The sequence below is a fragment of the Pyxicephalus adspersus genome, chromosome 4 (genome assembly GCF_032062135.1).
Source record: "Pyxicephalus adspersus chromosome 4, UCB_Pads_2.0, whole genome shotgun sequence".
Taxonomy (NCBI): domain Eukaryota; kingdom Metazoa; phylum Chordata; class Amphibia; order Anura; family Pyxicephalidae; genus Pyxicephalus; species Pyxicephalus adspersus.
Window position 1 is genome coordinate 106,134,794 of NC_092861.1, and position 23,274 is coordinate 106,158,067.

Consider the following 23,274-nt stretch of genomic DNA (forward strand, 5'->3'; position numbering starts at 1 on the left):
AACATTTTTTTCCAATTCACTACTACTGGTAGATATACCTCTCAGTATTAGATAAACGTATGCTTTATCATTTTGACACAACAAAAAAATTAGACCTGAAGATTACTTAAAACACCAAAAACACTAAATATTTTTTTAAACAAAGGCCCTGTAAAACCTGATAATTGTATTTTTTTAATGTCACACAATATTTGCACCACTGTTCATCAAATCAATTGTTTTGGTGTTAAATCACTAAAGATAAGTTTAGCGTGTTTAGTGTATGCATGTCATTATAATGAGATCTTTATGCTAGATGAAATCTAACATCCATTACCACTACCTGCTCTGTGAATTATGTGGAAAAGCAGTTTCTATTTCAGTATTTAAACTCAGAATTACCTTAGTATTTATTGGGTTTTATTGGGCTGGGTCAAGCTGCCATTTAAAGATAAACTGTTATACAAATGCTAGTAAAATACATTACCTTCACAGACTGGACAGCATTCTCCTTCTGGTACATAATAGCGGTCACAGTGTAGTTCACCACACTGAGCTGAGAAGCAGATGGAAACTCCTCCCTGACACCGGCAGAAACGGCACGCGTCCATGCGAAACATGTCCCCATCGTAATATTCCACATTATTAAAAATGCATGTTGGCTTTGTTTCTAAAAAGAAAAAAAAACACACACACATCAGATCAGCCTTATTAAATGTGATCAATGGGCATGTAATAACATATTTATACCTATTTACACAGCAGTTACCTTATATTCTATGGTAATCGCATTAACCCCCCCCCACAAAAAAAATAAAAAATAAAAAAAAAAATAGTAAGACTTAACCAAACTAATGTCTAAGTTAAACTGCACCTAAATCTGAATTAAAAGGTGAGGTTTCAATTCTCTTTAAAATCTATCGTTAGGAGTACATGTGCTTTATGTTACCTGTATATAAAAAAATGTGTATATATAGGAGATAAATAATGAACATTTATGGAAATAAAACCACAAGTGAGGATGAATAAGTTGTTTGAGGAACAAATACAATAATGTATTGGCATTTGTGTGCATATGCAGAAGAATGATATCTGATTTATTAATATGTGCTGGGGATTGAGAGGGATTTTAATGTAAAATTTAGCTTGTGCTTACAGTCATTACATACAGGCTTTTATTATCACTTTTATTTGTTTTTTTTCTGGCAATATGTATTTCACATTCAGTCAGAGCTGTTAAATGTACTGTGTGTATGTAATATTGCTTAACTAAATGTGCATATCACACTATGTACATGTACTTTAACATATGTGCTACTGAGTATAAAACATCCAATCTTATAGTGTATGTATTGGTAACATGTGCTGTGGGTATCTGCAATTTAAATTAATGTTTCCTTATGTTTTGCTCCTTTTGTTGTGTTTGTGTTACATACTAAAGTACAAACATTAAAATAAAAACAGCAAATAAACATTTTATTGTGGAAAACAATCATATGAAATTACAGCTTTCATAGATTTACTGTACACAGTGTTTACTTGGTCTCTCCATTTAGTATGCATGGGATGATTGACCAATTGGCTAGACAAAGATATCTCTGAAGTAGTAATAACATTAAACGTCTCGTAACCCAATGCATTTCACAGTTAGGCTTCCTCAGGGTATGTGTGGAGAACATTATACCAAAACTATGTGCATATATATGTACACATGACTATATACACATGATTAATGTACACCCCCCCTTTTGTTCCCCCACATATTGACACACATGCATACTTTTCATACTCTCCTTACATGAACATAGATCAAAACACGCCTACATATTACATATTTTTATTAAACAATTTTCTTTTCAACCCTTTTATTATCTCATTGGTACATCTAACAAACACACAAATAACCATAGATGATACTGTAGATGCCACTGATATTTTTTATGAGAAACATATGTGTGATCTACTGAATTAAATGTTTGCAGATTTATCGTTTTATCGTGTACTTAAGACTTCAAATCATGTTGTGAGGATCTGATATTTTGCCTTAAGCCTTGAACTTATCCACTATGTCTTCACCTTGTAATTTGGTATTTACAAACCTTCAAATTTTGTTGTATTTTGACCTGGTGTCTTTGACACAAGTTTTTAACTATTTTATTCTATTGCATTTCTGTTATATACCGGTAGTTCGGTATAACATTCTCCACATATCCCCTAAAGGAAGCCTAATGGCAAAATGTGTCGGACTACAAGACATTTAAGGTTATTACTAATTCAGGGATATCCTTGTCTAGCCAATTGGTCAACTATCCCATGCCTAATAATGGGAAAGACCAAGTAAACACTTTGTACAGTAAATCTATGAAAGCTGTAAATTCATATGATTGTTTTCCACAATACAATGGTTATTTGCCCCACAAAACCCTAGCTTTTTTATTGTTCTTCAAATCATTTATGCTTTATTTAGGGGAGCAGCTCCATATATTTGTATGGGTGTTTGGATTGGCACCACCTTTCTAGGTACACAAATAAATCTATGTTGATCTTTGCTTTAATCTGGTGAGTTCTAACTTTCTGTAATGGCTGACACAATACCATATCTATAACGCCTAAACCCAAAAAGGGCTTTTAGTCCAGCTTAGTTCTCCCTTTGAGCTCCAGAATACATTCCCCTTATAATGTGTATGTAGGGGGGGGGGGGACTTCAGTGCAGCAGAGGCAGAATTTTCAATTCACTGTAGAAAATTAGCAGCTTACAGAACTTTTTGCAGGATCAGTGGGTATTCTTTTAAACTTTTAGTTTATATAAAGAAACAAAACGTGAAAACTGTTTTCTGTAAAACCCATCAAAAATGGGATTTTCAAACATAGGTGTATATATGCTCGGGAAACAGTCTGTGTAGGCTGATGCTTAAGGATGCAAGACAGGAGGTGAAATTAAACCATATGTTCATCCACTCATATTTAGTTTAATTATGAAAACAGGAATGTATATGTAGGTGGCTGCATTTTTACAATGAGCAAAAGTTATATTTACTAACAAGATCTGTTACTAAATAAGACCCTTTTAATTCCAGCACTCAGGGCTAAAAAGCAATAACTTCAGTGTTATTTAGGGAATAAAAAAAAATTCAAAGTCACCAAAATGTAAAAAAACAAACAGAATGGCAGAGCACATTATATGAGCATTACTTCCTAAATGTAAAAAAAAAACTGCCTATGTTCACTCCAGAGAATGACAATATAAGCCTATATTTTTGTCTTTGAATGTCTGGCAAACAATAAATGTTAGATATACAATATTTTGTATTTTATACACGCAGTGGTTTAAGGAGGAAAGTAATACCCTTCTTGTTCTAGACTCTCAATATAGCAAGTGTATGTCACTTGAGTTATTGTACTATTTACTGTGCTGTCCGCAAGCAAACAGCTCACAAGTGACACCCATTATGTTAGACTAATATATATATGGGGGCAATCTATCTTATGATGGCTAGGATGCAACTCAGTTAAAGTTGTGCTGAGAGGTCGAAAAAAACTCTTTCTGATTTATCTGGAGTCATGGGGGAACATCCATCATCATATAAGAGGTGAAAGACTTGAAATGGTCACATTTTAACTTCTTTCTATTACTAGTGTAACTTAAGTTTCCACAGCACTTCAATAAATTATGCATGCTTGACTGTAAATTAATGTTGCTGAAAAATGACCAAACTGCTTGACAATGGTCCTTCTGTAAACAGCACTCAATTTCATTAGAGAACAGTCTTTAAGATGCAGTCTGTGTACTCGCTTACCAATTGATGCCAAGGCCAGTATAACCATTTGGCACGGTAACTGGCCAGTCCAGACAGTAATTGCTATTGAGATAAAGTGGTTATGATCTGCATGTCATAGTGTGTCCTATTTCTCACAAAACTCTAAATACCCACATAGATACTCTTGGTATTTTACGGTTACATTGCTAGACAAATTTAAAAGATGTTTATAATAAAACAAAACTAAATGTTTTATTTTGAACAGCGATAGCATAGCAACCAAATAAATGTAAATATAAAACGGAATATAATCTGCAGCCAAATATACTTCCTTACTATTGCAAAAAGCCATAAAGTATGTGGGTGCAATATATATATATATATATATATATATATATATATATATAATGTGTGCAAAATTGTTTGAATTTGTTTGACCAAAGATTACCCTGGGGGATATATGTAATATCAGCAGTGATGACAAGAGATGCATTTTGCCATAAATACAGTAAAAAAAAAAAAACTTTATTTGACCCCTCCACAATCCTGTCCTGTCTTCAGGTGCGAGATCAGGTGACACACGTTTTCCTGAAAATGTAAAAAAATGTGCCCATGTCACTGTGCATGCAGGAGATTGTCACTATTACATTTCAGGAAAGCCTGTTTTGTGCAAGCCCAAGATCGCATGTATCCCAGAAGGCTGTAGTTTTCATATTCAGTCCCTACTGTAGTGGTGGTAAAGACGAAAGGGAAGGGTAGTGAGTTTGAGAGAATTAAATGGGGCAAAACAAAAAATAAATAAAATAAAACAACAAACATACCTAGAGATGTATAGGTAAAACACTTTGGCAATGAAGGACATAGCACGCATTCAAGATATAAAGAGCTTGGTCTGTGCTTGGTAGCACTGCACCATGTTCTTCACCACTTAACCAATTAAAGGAAAGGTTAGGCTACAGTGAGTAAGGTCATTGCCTAGTCTGAAAAACTTTTCATTTCTAATGTGACTTGTAAATGCAAAAGTCAGAATTTGGTTTACACCACAAGAACACAATGGGGTGCATTGTAGCAGGCAATCTCTAAAAAAAAGACATGTGGTCAATATAATAACAAAAACAAAGAAAAATGTTTCTAATTGCAGCACAGATTACAGTTACATTTTGGTGTGTGAAAGAACATGGTGGGCCCCTATTCACACCAGATAGGTAGAATAAATTAGCAACTCAATAAGGCCAACAGACCTTAAGTTTTGTATACTGTTTATAATTTTTATTAAACCCAGAAATCTGAATTTACTATTCCAAAGACTGTTCTGGTCACAAGGAAGGACATGAAGATTCTTTTAGATGAATACAAAATTAAGACTTGAAATAATGTCCGGCATCTTCTTCCCCTGGTGATGCTGGCCATCGCCAGGCTACACAGATACTGGCCGAAACTTCGTCCCCGGCGTGTGAACGTTGGGGATGCGAGGCCAGGGGAAGAAAATGACGGCTAGGTATCTGCTCGCGAGCCTTAGGCGGGACTGTGGGGCAGGTAGGCGGAATTGGGCGGAAATTTAAAATAATTAGGATTTTTAAATGTACCACTTTTACATTTAAAAATACTCATTATTCAGACAGCCAGGGAGGTTAATACAGAATATTCAAATCTTTTACAAGAAAAGCCACCTATATCTTTCAATCTATTAACCATTTAGGCACATATTTTTACCTAAGGTAGCCTCAACATCTTTTGATCATATACAGGTAGTCCCCGGGATACAGACCAGATAGGGACTGTAGGTGTGTTCTTAAGTTGAATTTGTATGTAATTTGGAACAAGTATAATATTTTAATTAAAACAATTACAACAGATGTGTGTCCCAACATATAAATAGGCAGTAAGGTGTCAGTTACTGTAAAAAAAAAATCTCAATGTGAGTTAATCACAAAACAAGCAAAAAAAAAAAATCTTTGTGGAGCCTAAGCAATAATTGACTTCAACTAGAGTAAGCTGTACTTTGATATGCAAAAATAAACAACTGCCGAGTTTGTCTTGGTCATTAAAGTGTTACAAAATGCTACATATCAGCTCAAGATCACCTACAACCTCAGCTGTGTTTAGCAAAAGATTTCTTCTGCAAGCCATGCAAACAGCCCCCCCCCCATCAAGCCTCTGTCCTGCACACGAGGAAGCAGGGAAGCCCCGTTCGTATCTAGGAGTCGTCTGTAAGTCGGAGGTCCTTAACACGGGACTACCTGTAATCAGTTAGGGATGTCTATGCTTAACAAAAGTTGACTTTGATGATGACTTGCATTAAGCACCTGTACTTGTTTATTAGGCAATGTTTGAGTCCAAGTTTGTCAATAAATGTTGTGATCAATGACTAGTTAATACATTTAACAATGAAAAAGTTTGATGGAAAATAAAAAAAGAGAGAAGAGAAGAAAACTGTTTTTGCTTTAGTATAGTTAACACTGGCCAAGGAGGCAGCAGTGAGAAATATCAGTATCACTCACTACCACTAACTGTCAAATGTGCAGATGTGGGTTCTCCAAGAACCAGTGGATTAAGTGACTGAGAAGCTTGCGTGGTGTCAGCCACTGGGAGCTGCATGGGATTGCTCGATCCCGAGGCAGGTATGAACCTCTCCTTACTCTTCTAGATTTGCAGTGATTTACTCTCATAAACCTAAGCTAAGTATTCTGGAAATAACTACAAATCCCAGAAATCAAAATTGAATCCTTTTACAGAACAAACTGGTCTTACTTGTCGTCCTTTTTTAACAGATAGTACCTATTCACTGATACATTATGATAAAGGTTTACCAAACTATTGCATAAACAATGGTGATAATATTTTGAATGGGATTCCACAACATATTGCCAGCACATCTCAACACACGCACTTCAGTTCACTGAAGCAAGTGCTTTTTTTCGCATGTTAAAAATTGTTGAATGCACATTAACACTTACTCTGAATAGGCTCACATTGTTTTGTTATAGATCCATGTTGCCCTCCTATCTATGAAGCAAATTCTATTACACACTACCATTAGTGTCAACAATGACATGCATTAATGTCATCCAAACAGAGTAATACCAAAGTGCAACTGCTTCTTTTATTTGTTTCGGAATTTTTCGAAAAGATGGAGGTTATATTGCTGCTTTTGCTTTGATATCAGACATGGCATGAAAAAAAAAAGGCTCAGGCTAATATTAATATTATTAATTCAGAATGTCAAATTTGTAAATTCAGCCAATATACATATTACACAGATGTGGCTAATATGTACATCAGCTAATAATTTCTTGTTTACATTTATACATAATACTAAAGAATTTCTTCAAAGCAGACACCACATACACTATTATATGCATATACGGATTGGTATTATCCTTTCAGAAAGCCTCCATGTAGTCCTAAATCTAATTTATCAGGAATAGCAGCCCATCGTTTCATTGTGTATCCTACCCCGATAGCTATGCATCAAATCATAAATGGAAGTGCTTGTGAATTGTAAGAGTGCTGATTTAATATGCTGTTTCACATTAATGCAATTCATCTTGCTGACATCTTATTGTTTTTTTCATTGTAGAAGAACATAGCAATATTAATATTTGAGAATGTCATGCCACATACTCATGGTAGCATTGAATTAAACTTTAATTTCACTTGTCAGTCCTTTATAACCACAAGAAGTAATGTAACAACAAGATAAGCCTATGTGTTATTTAGGCAAAGTTCTATTCTTGCTTTAGTGTTTTGTATCAGCAATTAACATAGATAGCGGAAATGGAAGTAAATTGGCCTTTCTCAAAGACAATTAGATAACGAATATTTCATACAAGGAATCCAGAATATTTGTGGTCAGTTTGTTTAATTACATACACACAGCCTGAAGAGTTACCAAAGTATGGGGTTTTGTAACAAGACATTTTGAACCTAAACATTATAAAAAAATGTTGAACAAAGGAATATTAGGAGGTCTTAAAAAACATGTCTTTTTCAATTATTATTCACAGAAGCATTATGAAATGTTATGAAATCATAGGCTTCTGAAATATATTTCTATAGCAAAACTATGCAACACTAAGGACAAGGAGCAATGTCCCTACAATAGTTTTTAAGGAGCATAAAAAACTTGGCTGAGCAATAAAAATCAACATTGGGGACACAGTTTGCATTTTGCGCAGTTAAAACAATATCTTACAGCATTACTTGAGAGTAGCCATCTTCCTATATTTCAGCAATGTTGTGAGAAACAGTCAGGAAAGCAGTATTATCTGAAAGAAGCTCACATGTCACTCACTGCAAAGATTTAAATTGAAAGCCCAGAGGCAGATATAGGCACCATGGAGTTTGCTTCTCAAGTGAAAAGGTTGGGAAATCATTTGTATCGGTTCTTATTTCACTATTAATCATGTGATGAATCCCAGCTCACCGCGGCCCGTGGAAATGGAATGAAATTACATTTTAAATGTGCATTAAAATGGTTACAATTTACTATATGACAGTTTGGATGTGATATCCACTAAAAGCTGGAAACTGCAGCTTAGCATCTTTTATATAGTACAAAAATGTAGGAAAGGAGAGCTGAGGAGACTGAGGAGAAAAGACAAAAAGAATCTGTAAAGCTTCTAATTTGACAGTTATTTTCTACTAATCACTAAGTACCACTTATTCCTAATTGAGTCTTTTTTAGGTGCATTTTATTTTTAATATTTATTTATTACTCCTTTGCTACTTTTTTTTAAATATTTTGTGATCAAAAACCAAATTAAATTAGGTTACTGAGTTTAGCTATGATTAATATAAAGAATGCATAAATAACTAAATTGGATAACCACAACTGTAAATGACAATAAGCATCTAAATGCCTGGATTAATTGTTTGTATTTTTAAAGCATTCTACAGAACATTATACTAAATCTACTTTGGCAACTTCCTTTTGGTGTTTTTATTACTTTGAGACAAATATTCAATGAACTTTTAGGTTTAGAGGCCTGATTTTGTTACACATTTGTTAAAGGGTCTGGTGGGCTCTCTCTTGCCAAGATTGCTTCTAATTTTTTTTCTTTACATTAGACTAATTAAATACTTGGTGAATGCCTATGCTGCTGATTTATGCTAATAATTCATATGTAAAAGGAATTAGTCAATAGGAACTTTGAATATTTAGTTTTTTTTGTTTAAATAAGATGAATAATTTCACATGAGTTACATGAATTAGGTGTTAAGTCAGAAGGTGAATATTGAATCGGATGGTCATTATGATGAGTCATTCCTACCGGTAAGTATTGCCTTTAAATTGTCATTTTAAAGGGAGTGCTGTCCACATAATCCACATATTCTTGTCTTCCCAAAGATAATTAAATAAATTAAAGCTTTCACTGAGATACTGGGCCTGATTTATTAAAGCTCTTCAAGACTGGAGAAAATAAACTAACATGGGTGAACCCAGGGGGTCCAGGTCTGAAAACATCTGCTAAATATCAAATGATTTTTAAGAACTCCATTCCAACCCAAGTTCACATATGATAGTCTAACTTCTCCAGTCTTGGAGAGTTTATTAAAAAAGTTCCATTCTGACCTGGTTGTATAAAATTCTGCTTGTCTGGTGGGCGTTATAATCCTCGTTCTTTAATAGCTTATGAATCACTGACCCAAAATGAGGATGCAGATCAGGTGCTAATCAAACTGCCACACAATGTACCACATAGCTGTATGTTTGTTTTAGAATTGTGACGGAAACTACTGAAACAAAAATAACAGCTTTCAGCAATGGGAGCTTGTCTAATATATTATTGCTTATTCTGCTTTAAGTTAATGTTAAGTGATATCATGCTTTGTTAAATCTTTACTTTTAAATCTTTACTTTGCACAGTGCTTCTTTGACATTGAATTTAGAGATAACCATTGAAACACAAAATCTGTATGTGTAAATGTACTAGTAAAGGAGATAGTTAAGGAGGATGAGTTTTTTGGGTCTATTATTAGCACACAGCTGCAGAATGCTGCATCATAGAACACCTCCTCCTGCAGACAGCTCCACCTGGTGGCTGCAAATGCTTATTGTGAAATACTTATACAATATAATGTCGCCTTACTAAAAATACATTTTAATAAATATTTAACATTAAACAAAAACACAAGGATTTTTTTAATTTATAAAAAATTTGACTTTAAATTATCTGTAATAAAATGTTCTCCACATCATAAATTTTTATTGCAATTCTATTTATATATTTGAGGGCAGCGCTGCAGCAATAAAGAAGGTAGAAGGTTCATTTATTCAAAAAATGAAAGTGGATAAAAATTAACTGTCATATTAAAAAGAGAGCCCAAGAAAATAGACTAAATCTTTAGTCTGAAAGTCACTAGAGTGGCCCCAAATCCTCTAGGTGTCTAATAGCCTTTTAAGTATCAGATTGACTTATAATGTTGCAATAATGTGCCTCATTCACCAGTAATGCCAAGGATATGTCATGCAAATATTCTGGCATTGCTTGAATAACAAATGCTGCCAAGCCACTGATTTATGTAACCTTTTTATGGAGCCAGAAATTCCAATAAGTTTTACTCCATGTTTGTCAGCTGCACTCACAAATGTATATTTAACAGGGCCATTAGCAACGATCTACTGATTATAGCTTTCAACCTGATGAAAAAGAGAAATAATAATGTATGTTTTGCCTTTAACAATCTAGCAACATTTAGTGCATTTGGAAGCTGTTTGTGATTATGTCTTTAGAGCACTCACAGATTTAAAGTGTGAGCTGAAAGCTACTGTACGCTAAGCAACTGCACATGCTACCGTAGCTGCTTACTTGGACAGAATAAGGTACAATCTCTTACTTCTTCCCCCACAATTGCCATTTATTCTAATTAAGGATTGAATGGGTGGACCTAGTTCCCAGAAATAAGCCTCGGTTTTTTGAATCCCACATCTGCTGCAATACCCACATTGTATTTTGCCTCTACTGCTCACTGTGAATGACTTTTAAACTGAAGGAAAGGGTTATTAGACATGTGGCACTTAGCAATGACCTACACTAGAAAATGTGTTTTAAAAGGAATAGCTGATACTGAGCAAAGCACAAGGTGTGCTTTATCCAGTAATTATAAAAAAAACTATAGCCTACATTGAAAAAGCGTGCAGTGGTTTTGGGGAAAGCATATTTAAGTTGGATTTACATCTTCACATCTTGCAGCAAGCCATAAAGCATGAACAGTAAATGCAGTCCATATATACAGTATGTCAAATGCCACTACAGTACACATTCTTCACACACCACTGCAGACCTGAACGTTAGTACACCACAAAAATGCACAGATCTAAACCATCTGTGTGTTGGTATTCAAGTATGTTAAAAGGTCTATGGTAGTTCTGTTGAAAATGATTAGGTTACTCCACCACAATGAAAGTACTTAGTACTTAGAAAGTTGCAACATAAAGCCCTTCTTGAACCTAAATATTTTAAGTTTTGGGCAAAGCAATTAAAAGCTAGAGACTCTGTCAATGCTTTTGAATGTTTTTTTATTCATTCCTTTTTCCATTTTACACTCTTGCTTTGTTTATTACTTCTGTTGTACATTCTGCTCATGCTAAACTTGTGCTAAACATGTAAGATATTAATATTTGACCAAAATCATTGTATTGTCTAATAGATGATGCTGAAAGCATCCCCTAACTCAGTAAATGAACATTATAACAAACCCATATGCATATTAAAAGTATTACTAATGAACATTTATATTCAATTTGTTATGGATTGTACTCTAATACACTTGCAATTATTATTGAAGAAGTAGGTTTAAAACATACCAACATCTGTTTTGGTTCTGTCTGTGCACAGAAAGTAAAAGAAAATCTCTCCCAAAACTACACCAAAAAACTAATTTACTAAAGTGAGGAAGTGTTAGAATTCTGTCTCAAAGACTACCACACCACTTATTTTTTATATTACAGGTATCAAATTGCCAGCAAAAACCACTTGCAAAAAAAGGTTTGAACAAGTGTTTTCAAGTGTTTGCAATGGGCACCAATTAAAGTCAATGTAGGTGGTAGGGGTGGCAAAGTGTCCCAAATATATTGCGGCAATGCTGTTGCTTGTCAAAATAAATAGGATGAACCGACCCATCCAGTACAATTTTGACCATTTTTTGCAAGCAGTTTTCAAAGGCAAAACGTGCAAAAAGCTCCAATCTGGACTTATTATTTGTCACAGACCAATTTCTATGCAGGTGACATAGTCGGGCGAAATGCATTAACATGACCTTTCCTCGGTTTAATCAGCTAGCTTTCCTATACATAGTCACAGATGTGCAATACATAAGATACAGTGTTCTCTTTAATTGGGACTGACTCATTTATGACTTCTTTGAAAATGCTCTTGAATCACATTTATGTTTTGTCATTAACAGAACACTTTACACATAGCAATTATTAGGCTCTCTTTTAACAAGTTTACATGTATTTTCACAGCTTTTACATCATATTCACTAGCAGATCAATAGCTTACTAGGACTTGTCAGATATGTGAGTGTTGCTGTATAATGCTTCTTGTACATGTTTAATTCAAGATTTTTTCCCCAGGTCTCCATATACATGAACAAACAATACCTGATATTTATGACTTAAGAAGGCAAAATAAAAATCAACATTAAACCTTGTTAAACGGAGAAACTTTTTGCAACAACCTAATGTCAAACTCAAAATATACTTTTCAGTGCAGAAGTGAATCGGAGCAGTACATATTTGTGTCAGACAGTATGTTCCTCCAATTACTAACAAAAATGTGGAAAACCCCTAACCATATTTTTAAGTTTAGCAAGAAACAGCTAACTCAAGATATCCTATGAAGCACAGCAAAACTATTTAAAATCATATTTTTTAAACAGCATTTCAGAGCATTGTGAAAAAAAAAATAAGGACCATTTATATGGTTCAATAGTATATACATTTTATACACAAAGCCCAACATAACACATCCAAGCCTGACAGTTATCTGTTGTTCTGCAGTTCTAACACACTATCTGCCCTAGTATGGCAATGCTCCATAGATTGAATATAAGGAGTTACTGCTATCATGCTATGGCAGAAAAAAAAAAAAGAGAAAAGAGAATTAATGTAGCTATCACACCCTGTGACTAGTAAGCTGCAGATTGTAAAATAATTGTTCTTGGGTTTGGACACACTTTGTTGGACCAGTATTGTCAAACTTTTTTTTATTCTCCAGGGAACACATTGCATATTTTTCAACAATCAAAAAACAAAAATTACCCGCAATAAAGCTTGCATTGCTGTGACAAAAATAGACATGGCCAAATGTAAAGGTAGGTGATGTTCCTTACAGGTAAACTAAAACTCTCCAAGATTGGAAAAGATTATCATGGGAAAACCTGATTAAGCAAACTTAATCCTGAATCAAATCCAGGTTCTCCCATGATCGTCCATAGCTTTATTAATGTTCCTAGTGGTATGATAAATGAGGATTTTTAAATGTAAAAGCATACATTTAAAAATCCCCATTATTTTAACTTTCCCGTCTGGTCCCGCCTACCTGTGTAACTGTCCCACCCTCGAGCCTAAAACTCGTGAGCAGATGTTCAGCTTCTGCTTCTCCTGGCCTTGCGTCCCCGACCTTCACATGCCGGGTTACGCAGATTCCCATCCAGCATCGCCAGGGGAAGAAGATGACAGGTATCGTGGGAGGACGCCGCTGGAACGTGGGAACAAGTTAGGAGTTTAAAACTCCCCAGCATTTCCACCTCGAGTGTGGCTCGAGGTTACCGTTTTTGTTATGGAAAATTCACCCCAAGCCACACTCGGGAATACCTCCAGGGAGGTTAAAGCATGCCAGGGTCTAGGGAATAGGTAAAGAAGTAACAGCTTACATGATGTTTATACATGACACACATGCAGCAGCACTTTGGCTAACAAATACTATGTAAAACAAAAACGGTGGTCAAGAGTAAAACTAAACCACAGCCAGGTGTGCAGAGTGCAGGGGTTAAAAGTATGTTACATACAGAACGCGAGGGAAATGAATGTGAAAGGTGCAGAATACAGGGGTCAAATATTGTATATAAACATGCAATGTGCAAGGGTCAGACAAATAGTTAACACCCACTTTTAATTCCACCAACTCTCTCCATAGCACAGCAGTACCCCCAATGAGACAACACATCCACTGGCATATTTAAACCTACACACATACAAACAAAACAGGCACAGAAGTCCCTCATTACTCACTTTTACTCCTAGAGTTAGACAGATGACATCATCTACAACAGAGCTGGCAAACTGAAAGACTAATAAAGGACTTCTTGTGCCTGGTATATAAATTAAAGCAACACGACTGCTGAACATCAGGAATGGGTATCCATGATCTGCATATATGAAAACAGCCAACATAGATATAACACTGGAGTCACACCCCTACAGAATGTAAGATCTGTTACTCCATATTAATGGAATTGATATTTCATACTTACAAGCTGCATATAGGTTTCAGACAAACAGTACTTTTCTAAATCTTTGAAAAGTATAGAGTATGATAATTATAAATGCCTGTTATAGGTTATTACAATTGTGGGCTTGGAAATAAAGCGTCTCCTTGAATAGTCTAGAAGTGATTTCCCTTGGGGAATTTGCTGCTAAGTGTTATCTTCCTATACTGCTCCAGTTGCTATGCCATGTATAGGCATTTGCAAACGTACCTTTCAGCATCTAGAAATACATGGGTATGAAAAAAAATACTTTCAGAAAGGCAAACAATGTTGTAATAAAGACACTTAAGTTTAGAACTTCTCTGCGCATCTAAGAGTCAAGCACGTCATTAAAAAAAAATAAAAACCTTAGGAACCAATTATTTATTTTATAACATGTCATTGTGTTTTTTTGTGTGTGTGTGTGGCTCGATTATCATAAAGAGAATGTTAAATTTGGGACAAAAAATATTAAATGTTTAAAAAAAGGTTATATCCTAAGGTGCTTAGAGTAGGGCACACGGAACAGAAAGTTGCAGCGTAAGCGGATCATTTATTGTATCTAATCCTTTGATCATGCTCCCTAATCTCCTGAAGACAATAAAGGAATAAGGCAGCCTTTGGTATTTCAAAGGTAACTATTTTAAGTGTGCTTCGTTGAATATGACCCTACCCTCTGACCAGCAACACTATCTAGCACATACTTTACCGTTCAAATGGTCTACAGAATCCATTAAATATCTAGAAGTGCAGATCTTGGAGGATCTTACTCATTATTTGCTCTAAACTTTGCCCCAATACTGCAAACAATATCAGGAGATATGGACAAATGGGCGTCCCATACATTTTCATGGTTTGGCTGCATTAAGATTAAATGAACAACCTTCCGAGGCTGCTCTGCTTGTTTCAGGCCCTGCCTACTCGAGTCCCAGGGTCCTACTTCAAACAGCTCCATACTCAAATTTTCTGATTTATATGGAGTTGGCGCAGCCCCCAGCTGTGTGGATGCCTGTTATTTTGGCATAAAAGAACAGGAGGGTTGAGGGTACCAAACTTTACTCTTTACCATGCAGCATCACATTTGGTGGGAGTTTTGGACTGGTACAATCATGCAGATACCAAACAATGGATTACATTGGAGCACAATTTTTGTAAAACTCACATACTGTTCCAACTCTGGAGCCTCTCTTCTCCCACTTTGGAGCCCCTCTTCTCCCACTCTGATAACAAAACAACAATAACTATTGAGGTGACCAGAAACCTTTGTAGTATTTCCAGCAACAGGATATCTCACCCTCACCAAGCCTGTCAACCCCAACTCTGGGGAATCCTGCTCTGTCACTAGGTCATTAAGAGGAGTTTCAGAGAGAAAGGTTTGGATAGGGCGCTGCATTGCATAATTTAGGGCAGGTGGAGCAGGAAGTCAGAACTGGGCTTTGCCTCTCTGCCTTTCCAACTGGATTTCTGGAGAGCAGGGCAGGTTGCACACTTTCTGAGATCCTTTCCAGAGGCTGTTTTGTTCAACAAACCACTCACCAGTTTTGAATTTATTTGTTTAGGCAGAGGTGACCCACGGCACGACTTGTCTTCTACATACTCTTGTCTTTAATGCCTCTCCAAAGGCTTACGTCCTCTGTGGGCAGGATCTGGGTAGATCCCTTATGGCTACAAAGAGGGAACATATCCTACTGTTAAGTAATAAGCCTGTAATCCATAGTGGATATCAGAAATTGGGGTTGGGGTATAAAATATGTTGCAGATGGTACAGAACACCTGATAAACTACACTGTTTGTGATCCTCTGTGCCTAGACTGTGTTGGAGATGTGGTGGCGTTACTGGCTCAATGTTTCACGTGTTTTGGTCTTGTTCCATGCTCGGGGACAACTGCAACTCAATGATTGTTAACTAAATTTTACCTTTGTGGTGAAACACCTATCGACAGTCCCAGAAGCATGTATTGTGATGAAGCAGAAAAACTTGTCCCCGACGACAGCGGGCATGTGGCTAAGCTAGTTTAATGATATAATGCTGATGAAGGACCCAACTGCTAGCATTCATGGTGGGACAGAAAAATTCCCTATGATATGGTCCTCCTGGATGGTTTTCCAAAACTCTCCTGAGTATTGGAAGGTAATAGATAGTAATAGATGGTTAATAGCCAGATTCTGGAAAGTCCAGGCTGAACTTGATTCTGGGGTTTATTATGTACTGTTATTGTTACAGTTTTCTTATAAGATTATACAATTTTATTGCCGGATGATACAATATTCTGTAATAATGACTTTATGTCTCACAATATTTTTCATGAGCTTTTTTTACACATTGTACAGGTTGTCCCCGGATTAAGGACATCTGACATACGGACGACTCCTAGATACAAACAAGGCTTGTGTGCAGGATGGAGGCTTGGAGGGGGCCAGTTTGCATGACTTGTAGAAGAATTTTTTTGCTAAACACAGCTGAGGTTGTGGGTGATTCTAATAGTGGAGTTGATTTGTAACAAATTGTAACTCTTTAATGACCAAGACAAACTCTGCAGTTGTTTTTTTTTGCATATCAAAGCACAGCTTGCTTCAGAAGTTAATTAATGTCTAGGGTCCATATATATATATTTTTTTTTTTTTGCTTGTGATTAACTCACAGTAAGGGTTTTATACAGTAACTGACACCACGCTGCCTAATAATATGTTGAGACAAACATCTGTCCTAATTGCATTAAAATAATGTACCTGTTCCGACTTATAGGCAAATTCAACTTAAGAACACACCTACAGTCCCGATCTCGTATGTAACCCAGGGACTACCTGTATTGGTAGTTTTGCATGCTACGGTCATTCTTAAAGCACTGTTGGTTCTTATTATATGGGACTTGTAAATGGCAAAACTGAAAAAAAACACTATTCCCGCTACCCCTTCTTTTTTTGATTTGTTAATTATTTTGTATGTCTTTGTTCTGTTTCTTTTTTTCTGTATAGTTTAATTCTGTATGGTCAGTTACCCCTTTTTTATATAATACAACTTTAATAAAGTTAAAATGTTTTAAAAAAAGTTTTTTTCTCTATTGAAGTCAGGTAAACAAAAAAAAAATCCTTTAAGAAAGTATGTTCTTTCAGTGTTGTACAAAATATCTAAAGGCAAGTTTTTTTTTGTGTGTCTAATGGCCAAGTTACAAAGGTACAGCTGCAAAGCTAATCTGGGATCACAGACTAATATAGCTAGGAAGCAGTTCCAATGAAGTCTCTCTCAATCTGAAGGAGGAACTGTTAGTTTAAATACTGGGCAGTAGTCTTTCTAAATGCTTTTTCTCTATCAAAGAGGTCTTTACATGAGACAGGCAAGTAACTATATATAAAATATATTTTTTTCCGAAGTTCATCTGTGGCCCTGTTCAAACTTTTTATTACCAGGACAAATGTTTCCATGAGCATCACCTTTTTTGAATACTTACAAGATTGCTTTTTTTGTTTATGATATATATGAGTCATATAAATGGTATATGGCTCTTGCATGTTTAGGTCTCCCATAATGTGGAAAATAATGTAAGTGGGTTAGAAAGTAACAACAATACCGGTTTCAGTTTAGGTACTTTTAAGGCTAAACTCCTTTTTAAGGCAAGTTACTCTTGGAATATGGCTAGTGCCTCAAAGTAAACTGCTCAAAACAGGCCACACCCCAAGTTACTCCCTTTGTTACTAGATTTACTAATTGAAAAGAAAAACAAAAGGGGAAGAAAAAACAAAAACAAAAAAAAAAAAAAGGAAACAAATTACTCAAATTACTATAGGTTTGAAAATAATAAAATTACTAGAAATACAATAAACATAAAATCTAAAAAAAATATTGAACCCTAAATAGTAACAAATACAAGTATGGTATACTATGACTTTATTATGAACTTTGTAAAGCGCTGTGTAATGTGTTGGCACTACAAGTTAATAAAAATAATATTATGCTGCCTCGCAGGTTTTTACAAGGCCCACTTGTATTTTTAAACATTATTCTTGTCCCTCAACTTGCCCAGTCATTGACCTATTTAGGTCTGTAATCTGATTAGATGGCTCGAACAGAGCCTTCAACAGCTTGTGGGATGCTGGACAATGATGACAGGACATACATTCTACATATTGGTAAACCCTATCCCCACCCAGCTGACAAATCCAACTCTCAGTGGGGTTTCCCCCCACAATAAATTGGTTAAAAGATCCTTTTTAAAGCCATTTTTATGACTCACTTTAAAAGCAATCTAATGTGACATCCCTTGATCCTGCAAGCTTACTCCAAGCTGCATGACTGGTCCTTCGAAGCTCCTTCCCTTGCCACAATCAGTTACAGACACTCTGATGTCATCACATACAGTGAAGGACTGGTAGGTCTACATTGTAAGAAAGAATTCTAAGTTCCCACAGCATTATTGAGAAAAAAATAGCACTGGTGAGCAGAAGAAAAGGATAAGGTTTTGGTCTGATTTACTCTGTTTTATTAATAGGTGGATAATTAAAACTTCTTGCTTGTTAGGGCAACACTCATCACTGCATCAAAAGAGGTATTTGTTATTTGCCTGAGAATATCAGGTTGAGAAAGAGAAAGAAAGTATATTCAACTTTTCTCCTTTCTTTTTCTTGCTTGTCTCATTTTATTATTGAATCCTTTAACATTTATGAATTCATTACTGATAGGTGTTTCTTTTAAATAATGTATGCTATTGCATGCTCAATGCAGTATGTTTATGCCAGTTTTATTACTGAAAGTAGCAAATATACTATTAGCGCTGTGCCAATTACATTATAGCAAGACACCAGCTTTCAAGAAGATTCAAGCCTGGGGCTTCTAATATTTAAAGAATAATGAAACTGTCTCCCAAACAAAATCAATTAATGTCAGGCACTTTTCAATATCTGGAACAGTTCAGTCAAAGCAATTTCAAAGATATTATAAAAGAATTGTCAATTATTGTAATCACTGTAGTGTTTTGTTGATATGTTTAACCTTTGACATAACATATTTAGGGAGCTGTACATCAAGTAGGTATTTCATATGTCATTAATATTAATACAGTACCACAAGATCACAAAGTCAAGTTGCATTATTATGTGTAAATAGGTGTTAATATCACATTCAGCCTATTTTATTTTAGCTGCTAAGAGAGAGACTGCATTACCTGATCAGCTTAGTGAATAATAAGTCATCTGTAAAACAAAATGTTCTGGGTAATGTGAAGCCAAAGCTTTTTCTGTTAGGTTTCCCACTACACTCTCTATTGTTGACAACGGGCATTAGTACAAACTGAAAGATAAATATCCTCAATAAAGAAACAGACACCAATATAAAACGTGACATAATCCTCCAAAATTCTATCCATTTATTTAACATTTTAACTAGGAATTCACTTTCATTCCAGCTTATTCTGTGACATTTCCAGGTTTGTCTGACTAGATTATTTGTAGTTTAAACTGAATTATTGAAAATTAATCATGAAAGATAGTTTCCAAGGACAAATGACTGAAAGATGAATGAATGAGCGCTGTACATACAATGCTATTCTGTTCAATGGGGGGGGGGGAGGCAGGTGATGAGCAGAGAGATGAGGCTTTCTCCTGGCAACCCTTTCAAACAAGCCATACTTGTTCGGTGTTTTACCGATTTCAGGAAATGTAACATTTAATATACTATATGAAGCAGAGTTTGAAATGTAGTCCTTGTTTTTTTTTTTCTCAGCATCACATGGTCTAAAGTTGAATTATATTTGCTGGAAAGACTATCTTGAAGGTTCTACACTTACTATAGAATGATGGACTTCTAATTATTTGGAAATTGTCAGATTGATGGGCAACAACAATTGCTGCTCTAAGATCATTGCTGATGTCCTGCTGTTTCAGAATACAAGATTGTGGTTATGTTCTTTCAACAGAAATAACATTTAAGATACAGTTGTGTCCCTAAAACCACTGAAATGCTGGAGCACAATCGAATGCAAGTCCCCACACTCCTAACCCCTAAATGGCCTGATCTGCACCTACCAAAATATTAAACTTCAGTGAATAACAATATAGGTGGTTCTCTATAGGTATACTGAACGGATATACTTTTAAAGAACCACAATATTGCAAAAAATGTATAGCATCTGATAAAAATGTATTGTTAACACATGTAATATTAGTAATTTTCCTATTACCTACAGAAGCATTTGTCCAGAAAAAAAGGACCGACAGAGAACTGAGACTACTATATTAACTATAGTACTTTTTTTTAGGTTTTTTTCTTTAAAAAAAAAAAATATATGGACAAACGGGGTAAATTTTTTTCATTTCTTTGGCACAGTTATAGTTTAACCCAATGGAATTTAAAATGTTAAAATCATATTTCAAATATTCCACAACCTAATATAAAACTAGTAATGCAATCTTTATTTAAAGTGTAATTTTCAAAGGAAGTACATATGTCTATTGAATACCAAACAGGTTAAACAACTAAGAAACAAAACCATCAAACCATAGCTTATTCAGACAAATACAGGCATGCTTGTTCATTACACCAGTTTAATTATACCTTGAATGGGGAAGGCATTTCTCATTATTTTTAAATGATTAATGCATTCATCATTTTTGCATTCTAAGCAGTTTAACCCTCTTGAGATTTTCTAGAACTCTTTGATTGGAATGACATGAGCATGCACTGCACACAAATATTATTTTAGGTGGTAAGGAAATACAATATTAAACTACCTATTCTGTAATATATGAAAAAAGAACGGGGTAGTCATATGGAAAAATAGGGAGTTATGTGGTATAAACACATTTTGCAAATGCATTTGACTATGCAACAATCACAACTTGCGGGTCTTCAACTTTTATACATTCAATATACAACCTGCAACCTTTTATAAGCACAAGACCACAGGATGAATACCCCTATTCACCCTAATTTCTCATCAATTGGTACTCAACAATTTTGTTAGTTTAAATGAATCCTACTTGTGTATCAACACTACTCAGAACCGATCACTATACCATCTACCATAAATCGTATAAAGTCATATCCCCCTGAGGAAGCCTAATCTGGGCGAAACGCGTCGGGGACTTGTATACAGAAAATACGGTCTTATTATATTATTACCTTTTCTCATTTTTTCTTTGTTGTCTATTGTTCTTGCTAGCAACAATGTGTCTAGTAAAACACCCCATTTCTGTGACTCAGAACAGAAATAGGTGTAACTAACAGAACATGTTATGTTAAACTGCAATAATACTTTTACTTCTGTGTTTCTTGTATAACATAACCAGGCAAGACAATGTACTACATGTTCTAGGTTTGTGAACTATGTATTTTTATGACCTTGTTATATATGAAGTAAATATATAATAATACATTCATAGCTTGAGCCTCAAAACCTCTCTTTGCTTTCTCCTTGCACTCCATGGTTTTTCTGTAATTTGATATACTAAAGAGGGAGGCCCAACTGCACAGACTCCTATTATCTTGGTGAGAACAGGGAACATCCCCATCTCCATCACCCCCTCCTTCCCCCCTTTCTTCCTCTCCCTCCCGGTATTACCGGATATTTGTATTTTTTATACATATATATATATATATATATATATATATAATAATTTCCCTTTAGAACCTTGTGTTCATAGATAAATACCCAACTCCTGGGACTAGGCTTGCGCAACGGGTAAAATAAATATTTATGGTTGGTAGTCTGGTAATTTAAATTTGATTTATTAACCTAAATATAGGTAAATAATTATGAAGGACATTGAACACACTGAAGGACATTTCTTAAAAAGAATCATATTGCATTCATCAAAATTTTTGTTAATGAAGGATGAGTAATAGATAGTTCAGGAGTGGTATAATATATAAAGATATTGCTGCCATCATTGTCTTGAACTAAACCAAAGTCAACATGAAATAAAGACAATGATGGAAGCAATATCTTCATACCTTATACTGATCTATCTATACATGATGATGACTACCCAGTTCTTTTAGCATGTACATCCACTGTTTAGGGAGGTGGTAACCTTTTAATGAACGTAGAATATATCTTTTTGGGAGTTCTAATATTTGAACTCTGTAATAAAAATAAAAATAATGTATTGAAAGATTTCAGTAAAAAGACAGAGAAATACATAACATAATTGATGTGTGCAAACCACATGGTTAAAATTTTCATTATCAGTTTACTAAAATAGAAGATATTCCACATTATTTCAACAAGGCAATACAGTGGTACTGTGTCTTGCCTGGTATCACATTGAGAATTTAAACCACAGGTTTAAATACGTTGTGTGCTTTTATTTACAGAAATACACTTGTTGTGGCAACTGCCAAAAACAAGTCTGCAGTGCAGACTGCTGACAGCCTATGTGTACTAATGATCTACAGCAAGAGAATAGGTAAAACCTGATGTAGAATACACAACACTGACCATACACAGCTTCACTGACCTCTCAGCAAATTTCATGTAAGTATCTGCTTCTACCACACAACAGTGCAATATGAAGTAAAAGCAATAATGTAAGACCCTATGTACAACGCTAGGAAAATTGCATTAGGGTACAGAAACATGATTCCTGTGCTGCTTTACCATTGCCTTAACTATTAATGTAAGTTTTCAGAAGAATGGAATAAAGATATCCTTGTTTTTATAATTTAATAATAAAATAAAAGTGAGAAACAAGTAAAAAAAAATCAAGCGGAGACATTTTTTTTTTTTACTTGTGGCGACATTTGACAGTTGATGTATGTGCACACACCTTATGCAAAAGTATCTTATGGGCACTTGCTGGCGGATCATGTGTGAGCATGTTTCATCTTAGCACATGTGGCTCAGTGGTTAGCACTCTGGCCTTTGTAGCACTATGTCCCAGGTTCAAATCTCAGCCAGGACACTATCCGCATGGAGTTTGCAGGTTCTCTTTGTGGTTTCCTCCCACATTCCAAATTATTTTCTGAACATGCATCCCATGTTTATGGGATGATGGGAAGTCAGATGTCTGATGTTTACTAGACTGATCTTCAATACATTAAAAATAAGTTTGATCTATATATGTCCTT

The 23,274-nt window shown here is 35.2% G+C and overlaps 1 protein-coding gene across 1 annotated transcript in view; it reads right to left on the minus strand.

Annotated features, from left to right (window-relative positions):
• Positions 1–23,274, minus strand: part of CRIM1 (cysteine rich transmembrane BMP regulator 1) — a gene marked incomplete in the record, with an annotated part of 392,052 nt that overhangs the window by 139,971 nt on the left and 228,807 nt on the right. The window contains 1 exon segment of the mRNA XM_072409242.1: positions 467–649. Coding sequence (XP_072265343.1) covers positions 467–649 — 183 coding nt within the window.